Here is a 20,580-nt window from a genome sequence, read left to right on the forward strand (position 1 = left end):
ATACACAAATGTCATAATCGATTAACTAACTTATTCATAATCGATTATGTATGAGAAAAGACATAGAAGATAATCGATTATGTGTTATATTTTGTAAGCTTAATCGATTATCTGGTGTGTTGAACCTCAGTCATAATCCGACTGTCAACTATTTTTAAAATCTTAATCGATTATGTTCAAAATTTATCTCCAAGCATAATCTATTTGTAAGCTTACTTGTTTTATTTGAATTTGTTTGAGGTTACTGCCGAGTCGATGTTTGTTCTTGACTATGGTGGTGTTCCTTCTTGACTGTTGAGTTGCGCTCTCTAGGTCCTCCTGACTTTCATAGTCCAGTAAACATAGTGTTTGTGTGGTGGTGGTGTGTTGTTGGTGTCTCTGTTGGTGTGAAAACAATTTGAGAGTCTTTGAAAATTCAGATCTCAGCAGCTTCATAACCCTATAGTTTAGGATTTATATTTATTTTATATTTTGAATAGTGTAAAATTTTTATTTATTGATAATTTTTATTTAAGTAGAATATTGAATAATTTAAGTTTTATATTTATTTCACTACAAGAAAATCATGAAATAGAAACCAATTTTTAGATACCAAAATCATTAGTTATAAAAGTAACTAAATTAGAAACCACTTTAGAAAGTAAAAAAATGATTTTTAAATTAGTTTATATTATTGTTAAATAGTTTCTAAATTGATATCTAATTAGCAACCAATTAGATTTTAACTACCAATTATTTAGTTTCTAAATTTGGTAGCAAAAACCTGATACCAATTTAGAAACTATTTAACAATAATATAAACTAATTTAGAAATCATTTTTTTTTAGTTTCTAAAATGGTATCTAATTTAGTTGCTATTGCAACTAATTTGGTCTCTAAAAATTGGTTTCTATTTCATGATTTTTTTTGAAATGTTTAAAATTTTCAATAATTAAAAAATTTACTTAATTCATATTTTTATTGAATAGAACATTAAATATGGTAAAATTAGTATTTATTAAGAAATTTGAGTATTACAGTTTTTTTTATATTTTATATTTTATTTAAATAGGATATTAAATATTTAATTTTTTTTAGATGTTTTTAAAATATTATATATTTTAAATTCTTATTCAAATAAAACATTAAATATTTGGATAAAAAAGGAGAAGAGAGAAATTAACTCGTTATCTAAATATGTTATCTAATTGTGTGGTACCCCTACTATGCCAACAAAAGATTTCTCTAAGTAAATAATAAAGTCAAGAATATAAAAAGTAAAAGATTTATATATATATATAACATATTTAAATAAAAATTATCAAATAAAAAATAAGATTTTGAAATAAAACATTTTTAAACATTAAAATGATTTTTACGTGTGTTTAATAATAAAAAATATAATAAAATTTATGAAGACAAATTAAAATATAATTAATTAATTTTTACTTTAATCTAAATGAACAAACATAACTTAAGTAATTAAGTCACTTTATACCTATATTTATATTGTCGCAATGATGGGACTATAAAAATGTGAGAAAGTATATATATATATATATATATATATATACTACAAGAAAATCATGAAATAGAAACCAATTTTTATATATCAAAATAATTAGTTATAATAAAAACTAAAATAGAGACCATTTTAGAAACTAAAAAAAATTGATTTCTAAATTAGTTTCTATTATTTTCTATTATTGTTAAATAGTTTATAAATTGGTATCTAATTAGCAACTAAGGTTTTAACTACCAATTTACCTTAGTTGCTAATTAGATACCAATTTATAAACTATTTAACAATAATAGAAAATAATAGAAACTAATTTAGAAACCGAATTTCTTTTCAGTTTCTAAAATGGTCTAATTTAGTTACTATTGCAACTAATTATATTGGTTTCTATTTCATGATTTTCTTGTAGTATATATTTAAATTATATCCTTTTTATTTATATATATATAAATAAAAGATTCCTGCAAATTTGTTAAAATTTGAATAAATTAGAAGAAAAAAATTCATTTGGTTAAATAAAAGTATTTTCTTCCTAACTCCAACAACAACAAGTGATATAGCTTTTATTCTATAAATCCTTTGTTTATATACAAATAACCACATGATACGTGCAAAATTAATATAATTTAAAAAAATCTATTCAAATAAAAATTAAGAAATTTATTATTTATATATCTTTTAAATTGTTTTTTATAAATTATTTGTTTAGTTTACTTTTAAAATTATTATTAAAAAATTAATTATCAAACATCTTTGAGAGTAAACAAAATAATAAACATTTTAATTAATAAATATCACAAATTGATCACCCATTCTATCCAGAAAATAAAAAGGATGTTAGCACACAAAAAAATGAAACAAAATAAAGAAGATTCAAATAAGGTTGTATAGAAATGATTTTCCATTAGAGACTCTATTAAACGTAGAAACATTTAATTTCTTTAATGTTATCCAAATTTTAGAAAAATGTTTCATATAGTAACTTAAATAATAAGAGAATTAAATTACTTAATGTGGGACTAAGATAGTAGAGAGAACTTGTGTTAGTTTTAGATGAATATACAATCAACTTTTAAAGATCATGTTTATGGAAAGAGGAGAAAAAAATATTTAATTTTATCTTCCGTAACCTAGCTTAATTATGAATAGTCTAGATTAGAATGAATATTGAAATTGTATATATTGTTAGCGTTAGTCTTCTATGTTTATTTACTTTGAACTAACTCATAGATAAAGTTATTCATGGACATTGAATTTGAGTATCCAAGGTGTCTATGAAATTTTTTCTCCCATCTGATTCAAATTCAAAGTATTTTTAGGTTAAAAGGATAATTCAAAACTTCTTAGTTACTGCAGTAGTTGTCGTAAAAATTCTTATTTAGAAACAATTTTTTTTTCTCTGCATGAAGTATTTCCTAATCTCTCTTTTAAGTTCTTGATTTTTGTTATCATTTAAAAAAATCTATTTTACTTTTTTAGTTTTATTTTTCTAGTAAATTTTTCTTTTTTCACTCAATATATTTTTGAATAATTTTTAAATTATCCAAAATATTGGATGTTGATAGATTTTTCTCTTTACCTATTTTTTTTTACAGTAATATAGTATTATCATATTATTACAGTAAAAGATAAGTAAAAAAGTACTAATTTTATTTCAATTTTAAATAAAATTAATGCAATATAGATACAATAGTCATCCACATAAATGAATCATGTATTAATCCTAAAATAGAAAGTAATAAATGAAGTGATTCTCAATTTAAACAATTAAAACAACAAAATTAATAATAATTCATGTGAATGAAACATGTCTTAATACAAGACAAAAAAAAACTAAAAATATTGGTAACCTTTAATAAAAATGAAAAAAAAACCTTGATCCAAAATAAAATAAAATAATGGAGTCAATAACCATTCACATAAATAAAGTGAGTCTTAATCTAAGAGATATAAACAATGTAGTCGTTACTCATTTATATGAATAAAGTGAGTCTTATCTAAGAAAAAAATAGATTCAATGATTATCTATGAATGAAGCAAACTTTGATCCAAAATAAAAAAAAAACAAGAGATGATTATAATTCATATTAATGAAGTAAATATTGATTCAAAGGATAAAATAAAGAAATTGATCATCATTCATATAAAGGAAGATCTCAATTCAAAATATTGAAAACAACATATTCAATGATCATTCATATGAATTAACCAAAACATCATAAAAAAAAAAGAATTCATTGATGATGATTCATATGAACAAAGTAAACATTGATCCAAAAATAGAAAAAAAATGAAATTCAAGAATCATTCACATAAATGAAGTAAGATTCATTCACATAAATGAAGTGATCCTTGATCTAAAAGATAAAAATGACGAAATAAATAATTATTCATATAAATGAAGTATATACTTGAATTCAAAACATAAAAGTAGTATATCTCTTGAGTTGAGTTTTGAAAAATTCTAAGCTTTGCTACATAGGTACAGGTAAACTTAGATATTGAGGTATCATTAGTTTATATATATATATATATATAAAGTTTTCATGTTAGACATCACTATTCAACTTGACATCTCAGTTAGGTTGACACCTCAAGCAACAACAATCATATTATTTAAAAAAAGAAAAAAGAAAGAAAATAAAAAAATATGGGGAGACTAGACCAAAACCCATATACTAACAAAAACGATACATAGGTAGACTATACATATTCATAAAAATTCTAAGAACAAACTAGATGGAAGGTATCATTAGTTGGTAGGAAATATGTCTGGTACATATAATGAATGACTTAGCTAAGAGTAGAATTGATAGTGTTGTGTATGAGGAATGACCATATATCACTACAAAAAAATCATTAAATAGATATCAATTTTAGAGACAAAATAATTAGTTGCTATATTGACTAATTTAAATATTATTATGTTAGCATATGGGTTTTGCTCTAGTCCCCCATATTTTTGTTTTTTGTTTTTTTATTTTTATTTTTTTAATAATATTTTTTTCATGTGATGACAGATGATTGTTGTTACTTGAGGTATCAGCCTAGTTGAGATTGCAAGTTGCATAGTGACGTCTAACATAAAAGTTTTTATAAAAAAAAAATAGATATTATTTTAGAAACTAAAAAAATTATTGATATCTAAATTAGTTTGTATTGTTGATAAATAGTTTCCAAATTGATATCTAATTAGCTACCAACTTTAGAATCTAAATAATCAGTAGTTAAAACCTTGGTAGCTAATTAGATACGAATTTGGAAGTTATTTATCAATAATTGAAACTAATTTAGATACCAATAAATTTTTAGTCTCTAAAATAATATTTAATTTAGTTAATATAACAACTAATTATTTTTTGCTTCTAAAATTGATTTTTATTCAATAATTTTCTAGTAGTGTATTACGTAGTAAATTTAGCCTTAGGAAGATTTTTTACCATTGGGCCATCGAGTTAAAGTCGTCGGTAAAGGATTAGGTACCAAAGCCCTTTAGAATTCTATATACATGGAATTATGTGACAGGTTTTAAGGTATTATACAATGTTCACGAGAATAGGCTAATTGAAATGAAAAATTGAAACTGTTAAAAGCAAATATCAAAAAATGGAAATTTGAAGTATTTTGGCACATGGACAAATAGGGAATTCTTAGGGAGATAGAGGACTTAGACAATAAGGATGATGAGACTAGGTCAAAAGTAAAGATGAGATCGAGTAGAATGGAACTAATTAGCAAGGTAAGAGTAATAAATAACAGAATAAATTATTTGTTGAGGCAAAAAATGAGGGTTAATTGGTTGAAGCTGGGAGATACTAAATGTACTAGACCAGAGCGCTAAGAACTCAACACAGAGCGCTAAGAACTCAACACTTGGTGGTCGGACCTCAGTATATGGCACAGGCAGGTCAGCTCGACTTTTGGGTTAGTATAGCAGGCCATGTAATTGGGCCTCAGTTGTATGAGTAATCCTGTTTTTGTATAATTAAGGTAATCCCTCGTAGGTAAGGCCTAGGCGTCTAGCAAAGGGTAATTGTGAACCTAGGGGTGCGCTTAGTGCGTATGGGTTCTAGGTCAAGTAAGTGCTTTTCTTTTTAATCCTAAGCCCATGTGTTTTAGGGCACATAAAGGTTAGGTTGCATGTATAGCGTAGCACCATGAGTAGGGTGCCTACGTAAGCAAAATGAACCCCTGATGTTGGTGCCCTGGTGGTTATTCTGTTATTATTTTATGCACTCCCCGGAGGAAAGATTCATTTCTGTTGCAGTATCGTGAGAGTGTGTCTTTGAACATAATATTTTCCTTGTTGAGTATGCTTTCAATTGAGACCACAGGTAAAGGTACACTGTTTCTAAGACTAAAATTTACTACTTCTTAAATTCTTATAAGCCCTGTACTGACTTGATCGTCGAAGTGCAATCAACAGGTAGGGTCCCCTCTCTTTCAACGGAGCTACGTTCCAGAGCAGCAAGAGATAAGACGAATTTGTGAAGAGACAGGCGGAGCTAGAGCTTGTCATCAAAGTCAACCGGCAAGCAAGTCAACCAGCAAGAACACTAACTATCACACCATGATTAGATGGAAGAGGCTTAGGAATACCTTAAATGGGGTCTTAGTAAATGGGGATTGGGATGAGGAATCATAGGTGGTAAGGAAAGAAACTAAACCACTGTTTCAAAATAGATTTACTAAGACTAATGATTTTCAAGTTAGGCTGGGAACTGTAGGGTTTAAGACTCTAACATATGAGGAAAACATTATGTTATCCTCCAACATTACAAAAGAAGAAGTTAAGAGTGTTGTATGGTAATGTGATGGCTCTATGAGCCCATGACCCGACGAATTTAACTTTAATTTTATCAAGAGCAGTTAGGGGAGTTTAAAATAGGACATCATGAAGGCATTGGAGTGCTTTGAGAATTCAGGAAAAAAACCCTAGGGGTTATAATGCATCCTTTTTTTTCTTTAGTACCTAAAGTAAGTGACTCAATAAAGTTAGAAAATACATATCAATCTCTATAATTGGGGTATTATATAAGATTATCTTTAAGATGTTGGCCAACAGATTGAAGGGGGTGCTACCAAATATTACAGACAACTCTCAATCAACTTTTTTTAAAAGGTAGGGGGCTCTTGGATAGCATTTCAGTGGCTAATAAAGTACTAGAAGACATTAACAGGCATATGAGTAGTGGGATAATAATAAATGTTGACTATGAGAAGGTCTACAACTCAATAAGATGTTGGTGTATTACATGATGAACAAAATAGGGTTAATGAAAAATGAATAGCTTGGATTAAAGGTTGTATGAAATTAACCTCGGTATCTATCTTAGTAAATGAAAGCCTAACCACAAAATTTTTACCGTATAGGGGATTGAGGTAAGGGGATCTCATGGCTCCTTTTCTTTTTCTAATAGTAGCAAAGGGATTGACAAGATTAGTTAGATAAGCAGTAAAAGTAAAACAACTCCATGGTCTAAAAATAAGAAAAAATGAAATAGAGGTTGATATACTCCAATTCGCAGATGATACCCTTTTCTTATGTGGAGCCAATCATCAAAATGTTCTCACCATTAAAATAATCTTAGATGTTTTAAGATAGCATCTAATTTGAGGGTAAACTTTCATAAGTCTAAGATAGGTTCCTTTGGAGTGGATATCAACAACTTTGCAAAATCCTTAAATTGCAACCAAATGTCCATCTCTTTCAAGTATTTAGGTCTTCTAGTAAGTAGAAATCCTAGGAAAAAACAACTATGAACACCAATCATAAACAAAATTAGGAGTAAATTGAATGTTTGGAAAGATAAATACCTAACAATGGTAGGCAAAATCTACCTCATTAAGTTTGTCTTATAAGCTCTCCATTTATATTACTTATATTTCTTTAAGATCCCCATATCTATATGTCAGTCCATCACTAAGATTCAGAGGAAATTCTTGTGGGGATTGGGAGTGACAAAAATTTAAAATATCTTGGATAAGGCGGGACAATTTATGTAAGCCATTAGGGTAGGAAGGAAACCCTACCTTCTAGAATATGTAGAATGATGTGGCATTGACCAAGGTCAATACCCTAGCCGCACCATATTTGCTCTTTTCCCCTTCTACCCTCATTCCTTGTTTTCCAAGGCTCCTTTTTTTATAAATAGGAGGCTTCCCTCTTTGTAATAAAAAGTTGAAAATATAGTAAAGAAATTCGGCACAACTTTTGTGTGAGTAGTGAGTTAGTGAGTCTCCTCCAATTTGGTCTTATCTTGTGGGTTATGATGCTCTCAAGTGGCGGCCTCCTCCCACTTATCTTGGTAGTTCCACCCCCATCAAGTGGCGTGATACACCATTGCTCCACCATCCACAAGTTCTTCGTTCATCATCTCTTCCATTTATCCATTCATTTTCTCCTCTTTAAGTTTTGGCTTGCATTCCCTTATTCATGTCTTTTCCTCTTTGCCTTATGGAAATGAACATTCACGTCTACTTAACCACTTGATTAAGTTAATGTCCAGTGGAGATTTTTCTTAGGTTATCACCTCTAATTGTCTAAAATCCAAATTTAAGTAAAGTGTCACCACAAAAATAAACAATTATAAAATCAACTCACATCATTGTCTAAAATCCAAATTTAAGTAAAGTGTCACCACAAAAATGAACAATTATAAAATCAACTCACATCACATTATTTATTAGTGTGATTAATATTATTATGTAATCATGTATGATAAATAATCTAGTAATCTGTTTTTTCTTAATTTGAAGCTACTGTGCTTCTTTGAAAATCAACCAAAAACTGGTTAAAAATTGATGAAATTTTTGTTTACAAATGAGCCAGTAAAAATGTTTAGAATAACGTCTTTTTTATTTGTTTTCCTAATTGATTTTTTATTCTAAACTCAAACTTGTTATTGTCAATTAATCTTATTATATATTATTCAAACTTAAACTAAAAATTATTATATATTTGATTTATTTTTTTTATGTGTGCTAATTGAATGTTAAAAACTACAACTATGTTTTATTTTTAATTTTAATTTTATTAAATAATGATGTTATATTTTTTATATTAGTTTCTATACTATTTAATTTATTATTTTATTTATTAATACTGGTCTACCTTGATCTTAATTTTAACTAATACCAATATAGTGTATTTGGACATTATTCCTAACCAAGTACTTGTATGCCTACGACTAATTTATCTATCAATTATGTTAAACTTTGTCTTATAAGCTCTCATTCCTTCTAATCTTACAATGTGTTCCTTATACTGAATGAGTAATTTTGGAAATTTCTGTAAAAATAAAAATAAAATAAAATATTTTTTTTATAAGTTAAAATTATTTTATAAAAAATATTTTAAATTAATTTATCCAAATTTAATTTTTAAATCATATTTAAAACTAATTTTAATTTATAAAAAAATTAAGTTTTTATATTTAATTCCTTTTTTATCTCCATAAAAATGTGTTTGAAAAGTTTATTCACATACAAAGCTAGATTTGTTTTTTTTATCAGCAATGAATTAATAGAATAAAAAAAATACTTTAGGGGTATCTCAATCCTTATACATAGGTCGCTCTAAATTTAAGCAAACATCAATAGAAAACATACTAAGTGAAACACCAATTAACTCAAGAATCTTAAACTATTAATGAACCCACTAGTGCAAAATGAAGAAAAGAATGCTCTTTATTTAGTGCGGCTTTGCGCTTACACGCATTCGTAAGAAACGCGGTAATATTTTTTAAATTAATTTGATTTACAAATGCGGCTATTTGTAAAATCGCACTTGTAAATCAAGCGCTTTGATTTACAAGTGCGACTAAACGTAAAACCACACTTGTAAATCAAAGCACTTGATTTACAAGTGCGGTTTTACGTTTAGCCGCACTTGTAAATCTTTTTTTACCCTAAATTTTTTAAGCACGCCACCCACTTTCGTAGTTTCTTTCTCCTCTTTTCCTTTCATTTGCTTTCATTGCACTGTTCCTGTGCTGGTGTACGCTTGAAGTTCATCTCTTCTTTTGCATCTTTATTAATTGTGCCATTGTAAGATTCTTAATCACTTTCTTCCTCTACATCTTCACAAATGTACGTATTATAATTTTTTTTTCGTTTTCCTTATATTTTTTTTTATCCTTGCATTTGTGGTCGAAAGTACTGTTCCATTGGCATTCTCATATCTGTTGCTGCTCCGCCACAGCTTTCGCTGCCATTGTTGTTGCTGGCGCTCCCTTGCCACTCTTCACCACCAACGTTGGTTCACACACAAGGTTGGTGTACTGTTTTAAATTTTTTGAATTTTTCTTTAATTTTTTGAATTTATTTTTTTATGTATTATAATTTGTATATTTTAAATTTGATATTTTTTAGTATTTATTATATTTTGAATTTGTATGTTTTTTTATGTATTATAATTTGAATTTTTTAAAATTTATATTATTTAGTATTAGTATTTATTATATTTCGAATTTGTTCTTTTTTATGTATTATGTAATTTGTATTTTTTAAAATTTATATTATTTAGTAGTTATTTGTTACTTTATATGTTATATTCGGCAATAATATGTTCTGATATTGAGTCCGGGGGTGTTTGACTCTCGACAAACGCGTGAGATAGAACACTGATTGAAAATCCTAACCATTTAGGAATATATAATGCATCAAAATTGGATGAATTCTGTTTGTATAAGTGATGAGTACGAAAAAGGAGTAGAAGAATTTATACAATTTGAACAACGTAATGCGATTAATAGTGGTCATAATGGAGCAAAGATCAGGTGTCCGTCGTTAACTGTTTGAATTGAAGGATACTGGATGTTAATATAATGAGGGAGCACCTGTTATGTGATGGGTTTCTTCGATCTTATACAACTTGGACATGCCATGGTGAATTATTAAATTTATCACGTGTTTTCGTAACTGAAGAATACGTGGGGTCCACCATGGATGAAACAGTACATGATGATGTAGATGATGATCGATTGGAGGACATGATTCGTGATGTAGGAGCTGAGTCTTTTGGAAAAGCGCATGGATATGGAAGTATGTCAAACGATGTAGAGACTCCATTGTATCCTGGATCAACTAACTTCACACAGTTGTCAGCGGTGTTAAGATTGATGAATTTGAAGGCAATAAATGGATTGACTGATAAAAACTTCACGAAATTGCTTCAGTTGTTGAAGGATATGCTTTCAGAGGAAAATACTCTACCTAATCGTAATTATGAGGCCAAAAAGATTCTTTGTCCAATGTGTATGGAGCATAAAAAGATACATGCATGTCCTTATATTATACCGAAAAAATTTTGAATTGTTGAAAAGTTGTCCGAGGTGTGGGTTATCATGTTATAAGTTGAAACAAAAAGATGATGATACTATTGAAGATATAGAAAAACATGGACCTCCAATGAAGGTTATGTGGTATCTTCCCATCATTCCAAGGATGAAGCGTTTGTTTGCAAACCCAAACGATGTTAAGAATCTTAAATGGCATGTAGATGAGAGAAAATGTGATGACATGTACTGACATTCAACTGATTTTATTTAGTGAAAGAAATTTGATGATGAATTTTCAGAATTTAATAAAGAATTAAAAAATATCCGAATTGGTTTAGGAAAACCCAAGAAAAAAAGTGGTTCTGCATGCAAACCTAGACTTGTTTGTTTCCTATATGAGCAGGTAACAAGGACACCGATTTATTTTAATATTAATAGTAGAGGGCCCCTTTATTTTTAGTTTTTGGGTGAGCCCTTAACAAAAATTTAGAAAGTTATAAATAAATTAATAGAAGTGATTAACATAGGAAAGAGAATTGTGGGTCTATAGAGGTATAAGAAGATACATGTGTTGAAGTATTAGGGAGATGTATGTGCAGTGGAAGAGACAAAGGAAGTTGTTTTAGTGGGTTCGTAGTCGTAGAGGTAATGTTTTCAGTGTGGGTGACGTTGGAAGGATACCAATGTATGACTATGTTGCTCCCACTAAGACGGTATTTCCCCAAATACATTTCTTTAACTTTCCCAATGGCTCTTTTGGTGAATACCAAATTTAAAGACAAAAAATTGGCCATTACTGGTATGGGAGGTTGGGTGGGTTACTGCTGGCAAGTTCATCCTTTTAGGTTTAGGAAACTATACTACTATATATACTGTGCAGTTTTTAACATTTTTAGGCACAACAACATTCGCCTCCTGGAATGTCTTCTGTGCATTAAAAATACATGGTCCCAGAAAGCACACGTGAATCTATATCCTAATTATCTAAATTTTAATTAATTTCAAAATTACTCTCTCATTAAGATCAATGAATGTCGATCTGTATAGCATTATAAGGACTCATTTGAATGGGTGGGTTTTGAATGAAGTGCATACAGTTTATTGCAATTAAAACAACATAGTGCATTTTACAGTGGGCCACTCATTCTCCTTTCCACCTTTTTCTTGTAAGTGATTCAGAATCTATACTTCGGTTTTATTAAATTGAGTAATTCCTTGTGCGACAAGTGAGTTAAGGGTGTGTAATCCATTATCCGCATGGGCATTGACTAGAAGCGTCATACTGCAACATATGGTGGCAAGCATAGCAGATGCAGTACTTAAAATAGCCAAGGAAAATGGCCTGCATGAGGTAGCATAATCCATGTCCCCTCTTTCTCATGAGTCTTTTATTAGTTATAAACGAAAAATCTAGTAGGTACCCTCTTCATAAACTTACTAAATCTGCACGCCTAACATCAATGCAATTGCTTTACATTCCTATAGTGGTAGTAGGCGCTAATCATTTTTTTTATATTCACAGACTCGTGATTCATCAGGTTTAGAATGCAATTTCTATCATGTGCATTCACAAAATAACCATCGCTTTTTACTGTCATATGATATGAATATGGCTTTCGTCACAAGGTAAGTAATTAACCATTGACACCATCAAATGTTTATCAAATGCCAAATATGTCATCTTTTTTTCATTGTCAAATTAGTTATATCCCCATTTGTCAATGTGATAGAATAGCTGTTTTTTATTGCAGAAAGCACGTGTACTGACACATTTGGTCTTCTTACATCAATCACATAAAATAGTAATTAAGCTACCATTAATGAAACCCATGAGTTGACCCTACCATTATCATTTATTATAGTATAACCTAGCATGCATGCTTTATTTATAGTAATAAAAATAGTATTGTCTTGTGGTGGCAACTCTTCGGCCATCACTTCCTGTTATTTATCTAATGTCAACCTAAAGACTTTATATTAACACCAGAAGCTTTTCCCAACTCTCATTTCTGATTCATTTTGTAATCTGTAGGTGCCATGGAAAAATAATATGATATTTAGTGGTATATTTGACCTGAGTGAGGACTAAGAAGGAAAAAATGAAATGTGAATTTAACGAAAAGAATATATAGTAGCAGAGTAGACGTTACAGATCACATCAGTCATACCTTTGACAAAAGAAGAACATTGTTAATTGGGTCCATTATCTCCACACGCTGAAGGTGCAAAAAGATTCAATGTTTTTTTTTAATCAGCAATAAGATTCAATGTGACATGATTCTCCTAAAATAATTAACCTTGTAGTAAGAAAGTTAAGAGGCAGCTCACAACTTCATTCATTCATTTTCTACGCATCACCGCCCCACCAAGGAGTGTTAAAAAAAAGGGAAAAAGGAAGAATCAAACAAGAGGATTGGTTACTTTTTTTTATTTTTTTATTGTAATGATCGTGAACGTCTGAGAAGAGGCTGCTTGTACCTGAAGAGTATAGTTTGAGCATGAGTGTAGAGCTTTCAAAGTGGAACCAAAAACCATATCAGAACATTGATTGCTTATTACATTTACGCATAAGGATTTCTTCTTTCCCAATGAAAAAGACATTTAACATTCCACCATTACATTCCCAATCCGCAATTCAAGTGTGCAAGTTATTGTACTTGTACTAGTTTTTGGTCAACCTGTCAAATCATCATGGGACACATCAATTAATAAAAATAAGGATCCGTGTCAATTTAATTTAATGTATTTCTTTGAAAATCTTTAATCTTTTTTCTCTTTCTTTTTGTTGCCTTGTCACTCTTTAATGTTTTTTTGAAAAAAAACAAATACTGTTTGAGTTTTGAGTAAAAATAAAGACATTTTCATAATAATATATGACCAAAATATAAATCTTATTTTATGAATTAGTTTTCTAAGATTAAATTAAATTTAAAATTCACTTTTTTAATAAAACACTAAGTTTCTAGTCCTTATATGCTTTAAAAGAGATATTAATTTTTTATGCATGATCCAGTGACCTATCTCTGTTGGAACATTGCCTTCTTTTCATACGACAAAGAAAAACTAAAATACAAGATGAACTGATTAATTCTAAAAAATTATTGTGATTTAGTGAAATTGTTGAGAAAATGAAAGCAGTAGCCTTCACAGCTTATAAATGTAAGAATCATAGGTTTCACCGTTTGATTTGACATGGTGGAGTAAATCCAGTTGTTGATTACATAGTATATTTGAAGGGCTGTGGTGGAGATTGGAACGTTGAATTTGTTCAATGTTTTACACTAATAGGAAAAGGGCAAGAGCACTCATCTTTTTGAGTGGGGAATGTATATAATAGTGACAGAGACATTACCTCTAAGCCAAACCAACATGCCAACTGATAAAAGAAAATAGTAAAAAACGAAAGCTACAAAGTGAAATGCACAGCATAGTTGTTTAGCATATTCTTATCTGGTGCCAGTATCATAAATCATTTCCAATACATGCTTCCCTCCAGGCATTAACTATTCACAAAATAAATAAATTTCTTGTCACTTCAGTCCTTTCATTTTATTTTAATTTTTTAAGAAAAAAAGAAAGTAATATTCTCATTTATACTCAACATTTTGTTATGCTTCTATTATTTTTTTAACATCATATACGTACTGTTATCCTTTCTCCTTTTCTATATGGTTGTCATTACTGCTAATCAGTGATTTCAAGTGTAAATCGTAATCAATCAATTACATTAAATACGCAGAAAAAAGTTTATCATAAGTAGTTCTATATAACTTCAAGAAGATTATCTTTCATAAAAAATACTTACATAGTCTAAAAGAAAATGAAGATATTTTTTCAAGGGTGAAAGATATGACTCCATGATTTGGAATGATATCGGTTTTGCAATAATTGAATGCGAGATTGGTTAAGGGCAGAAGAAAATTATTAATGGATGGCCTTGTAATTGGGATGAAAAGGACGTAATAAGTGCAATAAAGGGTATTATGGAATTCAGCGTGAGAGCACTTGCTACTTTCCGATCAAAGAATGAATATTTAATGATCCATTTTAGAGCATTAAAACAACATCAAACAAGTGTTCTTCTAGTCTAATTTATAAATTTGTAGTGCCATATTATGTAGTACATTCATCCATAATTCTCAGCTACCAAAGCCACCGTTCGCACGATATTGACTTTACCATCATGTCAACATCATCCTGCTATTTTGAAAATTCTACAATTACATTTTAAATTTTAATAAAATAGTTAGACAGGTAAATTTAAATTTCAATACTGGGTTGTCTTGGGTTCAGTGTTTATCCATCATCTTTGGAAAATAACCGAGTCTTAATTAGGGCAATTCTTCCTGCACCCCCTATTTTATTAATGTTTTCTTTTAATTCTGGAATATGAAATTTGAAGATTTCTTAGATTATAGAACCTGGAAGTTAATATTAGTGATTTTTTTTCAAAATGTAAATTTTTTATTTTGTATTCTACAATTTAAAATGCAAATTTTCCAAAAAAATTAACCAAGAAGAATAATTTTGGTATTTTCTAAAATATGGGGTTTAGGAGGAAATGCATGGAGGTACAAGAAGAATTTTCTGTCTTTATGTTGGATTAGCCGAATAGGAAAGACTCGCAGCTGCAAATGACCCAAAAGATGTATAATTTCTTACTGTACCCCCGTGTTTTGTTTTCTGCACCCGACATAGAACATATGAAATGTTAGTTTTGCTATTTTTTCATCCTTTTTATTGATACTCCTCTTCCCTTTTTATATATTCATACATTTTAAATTATAGAATTTGAAATAAAAATTGTAATCCATATTGAGTTCGGAAAGTATTTCCTAGTTTCGAAAATACCTTTCAAACTCTAAAATTTGAAAAAAAAAATTCTGTTCCAAATTCTAGAGCTTAAAATACATTTTCGAACTCAAAAAATACCTTCCACACTCCAAAATTTGAAATACAAAATTGTGTTTCAAATTCTAGAGTTCGAAATATCAAATCAAAAGAATACCTTCCAAACTCTAAATATCAAAATACAAACGTGTTCCAAATTCTAGAGTTCAAAATACATTTCCGAATAAAAAAATACCTTCCAAAGTCTAAAATTTGGAATACAAAATTCTATTTTAAAGAAAATTTAGAGTTAAGAATATATTTTCGAGCGAAAATACACTCCGAACTCTAAAATTGGGATAACTTTTTTTTATCACATGATTGTTAGTTACTCATTGGTCACAGATTATACAATTTAGAAATGAGAAAAATAATAATAATTGCTCAAAGTAATTTTGGAATTGAAAAATTTATGGAGGAAGAAACTATGAAACTATGGAGATGGTAAAAGAATTTGCCAAGAAAAGTTAGTTAAATATTTTTGGTGAACTTAAGAACTTTCCATTTTGGGTCTAAAATGTTTCGGCTCACATTTACCAATCCAAACAAGGTCTAATAGAAGATGGCAATTGCTTTCCGCACGGTATCACTGCACCCAAATTTTCTGGATTTTTTAGAGTGAGATTTTGAGTTTTGTTCCGAATTTTTATTTCCAAAACATAATAATCTCTACAGATTTTTTTTTTTGGAATGTATTATTTTTAATTTTGGATTTTCATTTCTGAAATGAAGAGCATTTTTGGAAATTTAAAACTATTTAGGGTGCAGGTTTAAAAAGGTTGGTTGTAGGAAGAATTTGGCATACAAGATGTGTGTTGGGTCACTCACTTCCTTTAGTTGTGGATATTTCGTTTTGCACCCAGATGGTTTCCTGCTCTTCCATTGGGGTGTGTAAAAGACCAAATGTTCCTACCCCCTTCTCCCACCCTTTGTCACCGCACCCTCTTTTTTGGCTACCTCGTCACCATTGTTGTCCATATGAAATATTTGGATTCTATTTTATTAACGTAATCTGGATAGTATAATATACAAATATTTTTTGGATTACACATATAAAACACAATACGAAAGCTTTTATTTATGTAAACTATAACTTTTAGATTTTAGATTGTATATTTTGAAAGTTATTTATTAATTCAAAACTTTATTATTTTAGATTGTATATTTTGAAAGTTATTTATAAATTTATAAATTTATTATTTTAGATTGTATAATTTAAAAGTTATTATTTTATAATAAAAGAGATTCAAATCGTATAATTTGAAATACAATATTGATTTTTATATTACATAATTTAAAAATTAATTTTAACTTTCTGACAACACAATCTAAAATTTAAATATGATTTCCAAATTAATGTTATAGATTTTGTAATAAAGTATACTCTTTTAAGTTTCATATTAAAAGTCTCCGAGTTACTGATTTCAAAAAGAACTTTAAACCAAACGAGAAAGTAAAGATTTTAATATTTAAGACGATGCAGAAGAAAAAATGAGATGTAAACGAAAAATTCCACTACTTATTCAATAGTGTTGACTTACTCTTGCCTTTTTTATCAGTAAAAAAAAATAAAAAAATGAGATATTTTATAATTATTTCAACCCTTCTACAAAATCCTAAATCAAATTCTTAACACACAACCAATAAGGAACCGACAAACATTACAACACAATAGTCATAATAACAAACAAAAACAATATATAAGATTCCAACAAACATAGAACAAACTATGCAAAAACAAAAAATACCCTCAGAACACAAAAACCAACAACTAAACAAGAACTTTACAATAAATAAATAAAAGTATGCAATAAAATTAAAATATTAAAATCAATTAGAATTAATTCAATACATTTTAATTTAGTAATATAAATATGAAGGATGTAGAAAATTGATTGTATGAAAGTGGAGAGTGATGAGACGGCAGAAGGAAGTTTTTAAAACCGACAAGAGAAATGATTAAGGAAAAGAGACATTTGGTATGTCTGAAGGAGTCCGGCATGTAACATGATTTCATGTTTATGCCTAAAGACAACCGCATCAACAATTTCAAACTCAACTCTTTGATGAAGTCGATGTTTCCAAAACCAATTTGTTGACCTTGCTTGGACGCTTTGGGTTATATAAACAACCCACCCTCAAATGTCTCCCTCCCACCATTAACTGCATTTGCTTATCTCAAACATTTTCTTTGAATCTCTAACATGCTACCTCCTCATTCTACTCCTCCCAAATGGTCAGCTCAATTATGTGGCTGTGGAGAAGAACCTATAACATGTAACATCATTTTAAATCGTGTTTTCTTTTCACGTACTTTCAATCTTTAATTCATTTCTTACATATTTCCTTGTAATTAAAAACGCAGGTTTTGTAACTTGCTGTCTACCGTGCATCACCTTTGGCCAAATTGCAGAAATTGTGGATGAAGGACGAAGTTGTAAGATGATTGCAATTTTAGTATATGGTATATCGATGATTTGTGATATATAGGTAATAAAATGTGTTGAGAATGAATGTAGCTTGCGTTGGACAAGGGTGTGTGTATGGATTACTTATGCTGGCAACATGTCACTGGGTCTACTCCTGCATTTACAGAGAGAAACTGAGAGCAAAGTTTGGGTTACCAGAAGAACCTTGTTGCGATTGCTGTGTTACTTGCTGCTGCGATCCATGTGCCTTATGCCAAGAATATGCTGAGCTAAAAGCAAGAGGCTTTAACCCTTCCAAAGGTATTTATTACATAAAAAATTATCCTAATTTCAATCTCTTTTTAATAATATTATAATAAAATTAATAATATTAATAAACCGTTAATAAGTTAATTAAATGAATTGTGATTTTAAAAGAAATATAATGTAACAATTGAATCCTCCTACACAACTACTAAGAAATATATTTTGTAATAAAATATATATAATAATAGTTGTGTGAAAAGAAAGTATTATAATATTTTTTTTCAAAATTAAAAAATTATAATTAAAAAATAATTTTAAATGCCAATAATTTAATTGTATATTTAAATAAGATTATTGATAATATTAAATATCAAATTTCTTATAACAACTATCATTATATTTATGAGAAGTGGTTAGATTTGTTAAAGATTTCAACTAAAATCAAATTATATTATATAATTCAAGTATAACTCTATCTTACAAGTTAAATATATAAAAAAAAATCATGAAATAGAAACTAATTTTTAAATACCAAAATAATTAATTCTAATAGTAACTAAATTAGAGACTACTTTAGAAACTAAAACAAAAATTGGTTTCTAAATTAGTTTCTATTATGGTTAAATAGTTTTTAAATTGGTAGTTAAAATCTTGGTTGCTAATTAGATACCAATTTAGAAACTATTTAACAATAATATAAACTAATTTAGAAACCAAATTTTGTTTTAGTTTCTAAAATGGTCTTTCTAATGTAGTTACTATTGCAACTAATTATTTTGGTATCTAAAAATTAGTTTCTACTTTATGATTTCCTTGTAGTGTATACTTACTTTCTTGAAAATTTATTTATCCTAATTAAATTTGTTAGACATTTTATATCATTTAACAAAATTGAATTTTAATTTTACTTTAAGAAAAATCCTAAACGTTAATTATATTTTAAATTTCAAATACATAGAATATTAACTATAATAACCTACAAATTTCAATTGCTGTTTTTTCCTTTTTTAAAAATTGAAGGAGATATTACACAAATTATATGCAGGTTGGATTGGCCCAGCAACTGCACCTCCCAAAATGCCACCTTCCATGTCTAGATGATCCATCTCCCCCAGTTAACCACTCATCAAATTTCATATCATCAAGAGTGTAATAGGCCCCAAAGGAGGAAGAATATCTTCATCATGCAAGTTCAATAATCTTTGTTCACTCTTATTTCATCTAGTCACAATATTTATTTATTTCATCCAGTGACAATATTTATGGAGTCGATACTACTTTAAGAATATCATTCTGTATGAGTTATTTATCAGTATTTACATGTTTTCATATTCAATATAGATATCATTGATATAATAAGTTTGTTAACTTTATATTAATTATTAAATTTATGCAAAATCGAGAAATTGATATAGAATGTGTTCTTTTAAATCAATTAAAGTTTTATAATACGACATATTACATTGATTATTTGGGATAAGCGATATAATTTGTACCACATATCATATTAATTGTCCCAAAAAATTAATGTGATATATTTTCTAACAAAACTTTAATTTTTTATTATAATACATATTACATTAATTTTAGTCGTAATTGATATAATAATATTTTGAGTTTTCATTTAAAAAATATTAAGATTATTTTTATTCCTATTATAATTATAAAAAAAATTCAAACCAATTGTATCGGTGCGGTTAGTACAACGAGATCTTGATTCGACATTCGGTTCAGACCGATCAACATCCAAGTCTGAGCTAGCGAGGAGGAGAAGTGGAAGAGGGAAGGATGAGAGTTCAACTAAGAGGAAGGAGTGAGGTCAAACCGACTGCCCGAGGAGTAGTTCAATCGTTCTCTTGGTTTCAACCTCGTTCGCGAACACCAACCATACCAAATTACGAAAAACTAAAATCAAATATTGTCCAAGACTAATAAATACTAAAATTCTATCTAAGAATAAATATTAGTTTTTTCATAATAACATATATGAAACCAAAATATGAGTTTTTTTTAAATATTTGAAGTAGTTTACTATATTGCTTCCAAGAATAGTAACACGAAATATGATCCACATCCAATGCATGAAATAATAGTCATATTTAAAACTTCCATGGATACCTTCCACATTTTGATGAGCAATATTGTAAAAACTTTTTCAACACTATTCTACTTAACTTCATTGATTTAACTTGTATTTATCCAACTATGCTTCATTTCTATTTCTATGTATTTGAAG

The 20,580-nt window shown here is 28.5% G+C and overlaps 1 protein-coding gene across 1 annotated transcript; it reads left to right on the forward strand.

Annotated features, from left to right (window-relative positions):
• Window positions 1–17,827: 17,827 nt before the first annotated feature.
• Window positions 17,828–19,650, forward strand: LOC150025866 (cell number regulator 9-like). Its single transcript, XM_090305420.1, has 4 exons — window positions 17,828–17,946; window positions 18,035–18,106; window positions 18,189–18,398; window positions 19,390–19,650. The coding sequence occupies exons 1-4, from the start codon at window positions 17,874–17,876 to the stop codon at window positions 19,443–19,445; spliced, it is 411 nt and encodes a 136-aa protein (XP_090161546.1). The 5' UTR covers window positions 17,828–17,873; the 3' UTR covers window positions 19,446–19,650.
• Window positions 19,651–20,580: the final 930 nt, after the last annotated feature.

This window comes from Phaseolus vulgaris, chromosome 7 (assembly GCF_051622355.1).
Source record: "Phaseolus vulgaris cultivar YP4 chromosome 7, ASM5162235v1, whole genome shotgun sequence".
NCBI lineage: Eukaryota > Viridiplantae > Streptophyta > Magnoliopsida > Fabales > Fabaceae > Phaseolus > Phaseolus vulgaris.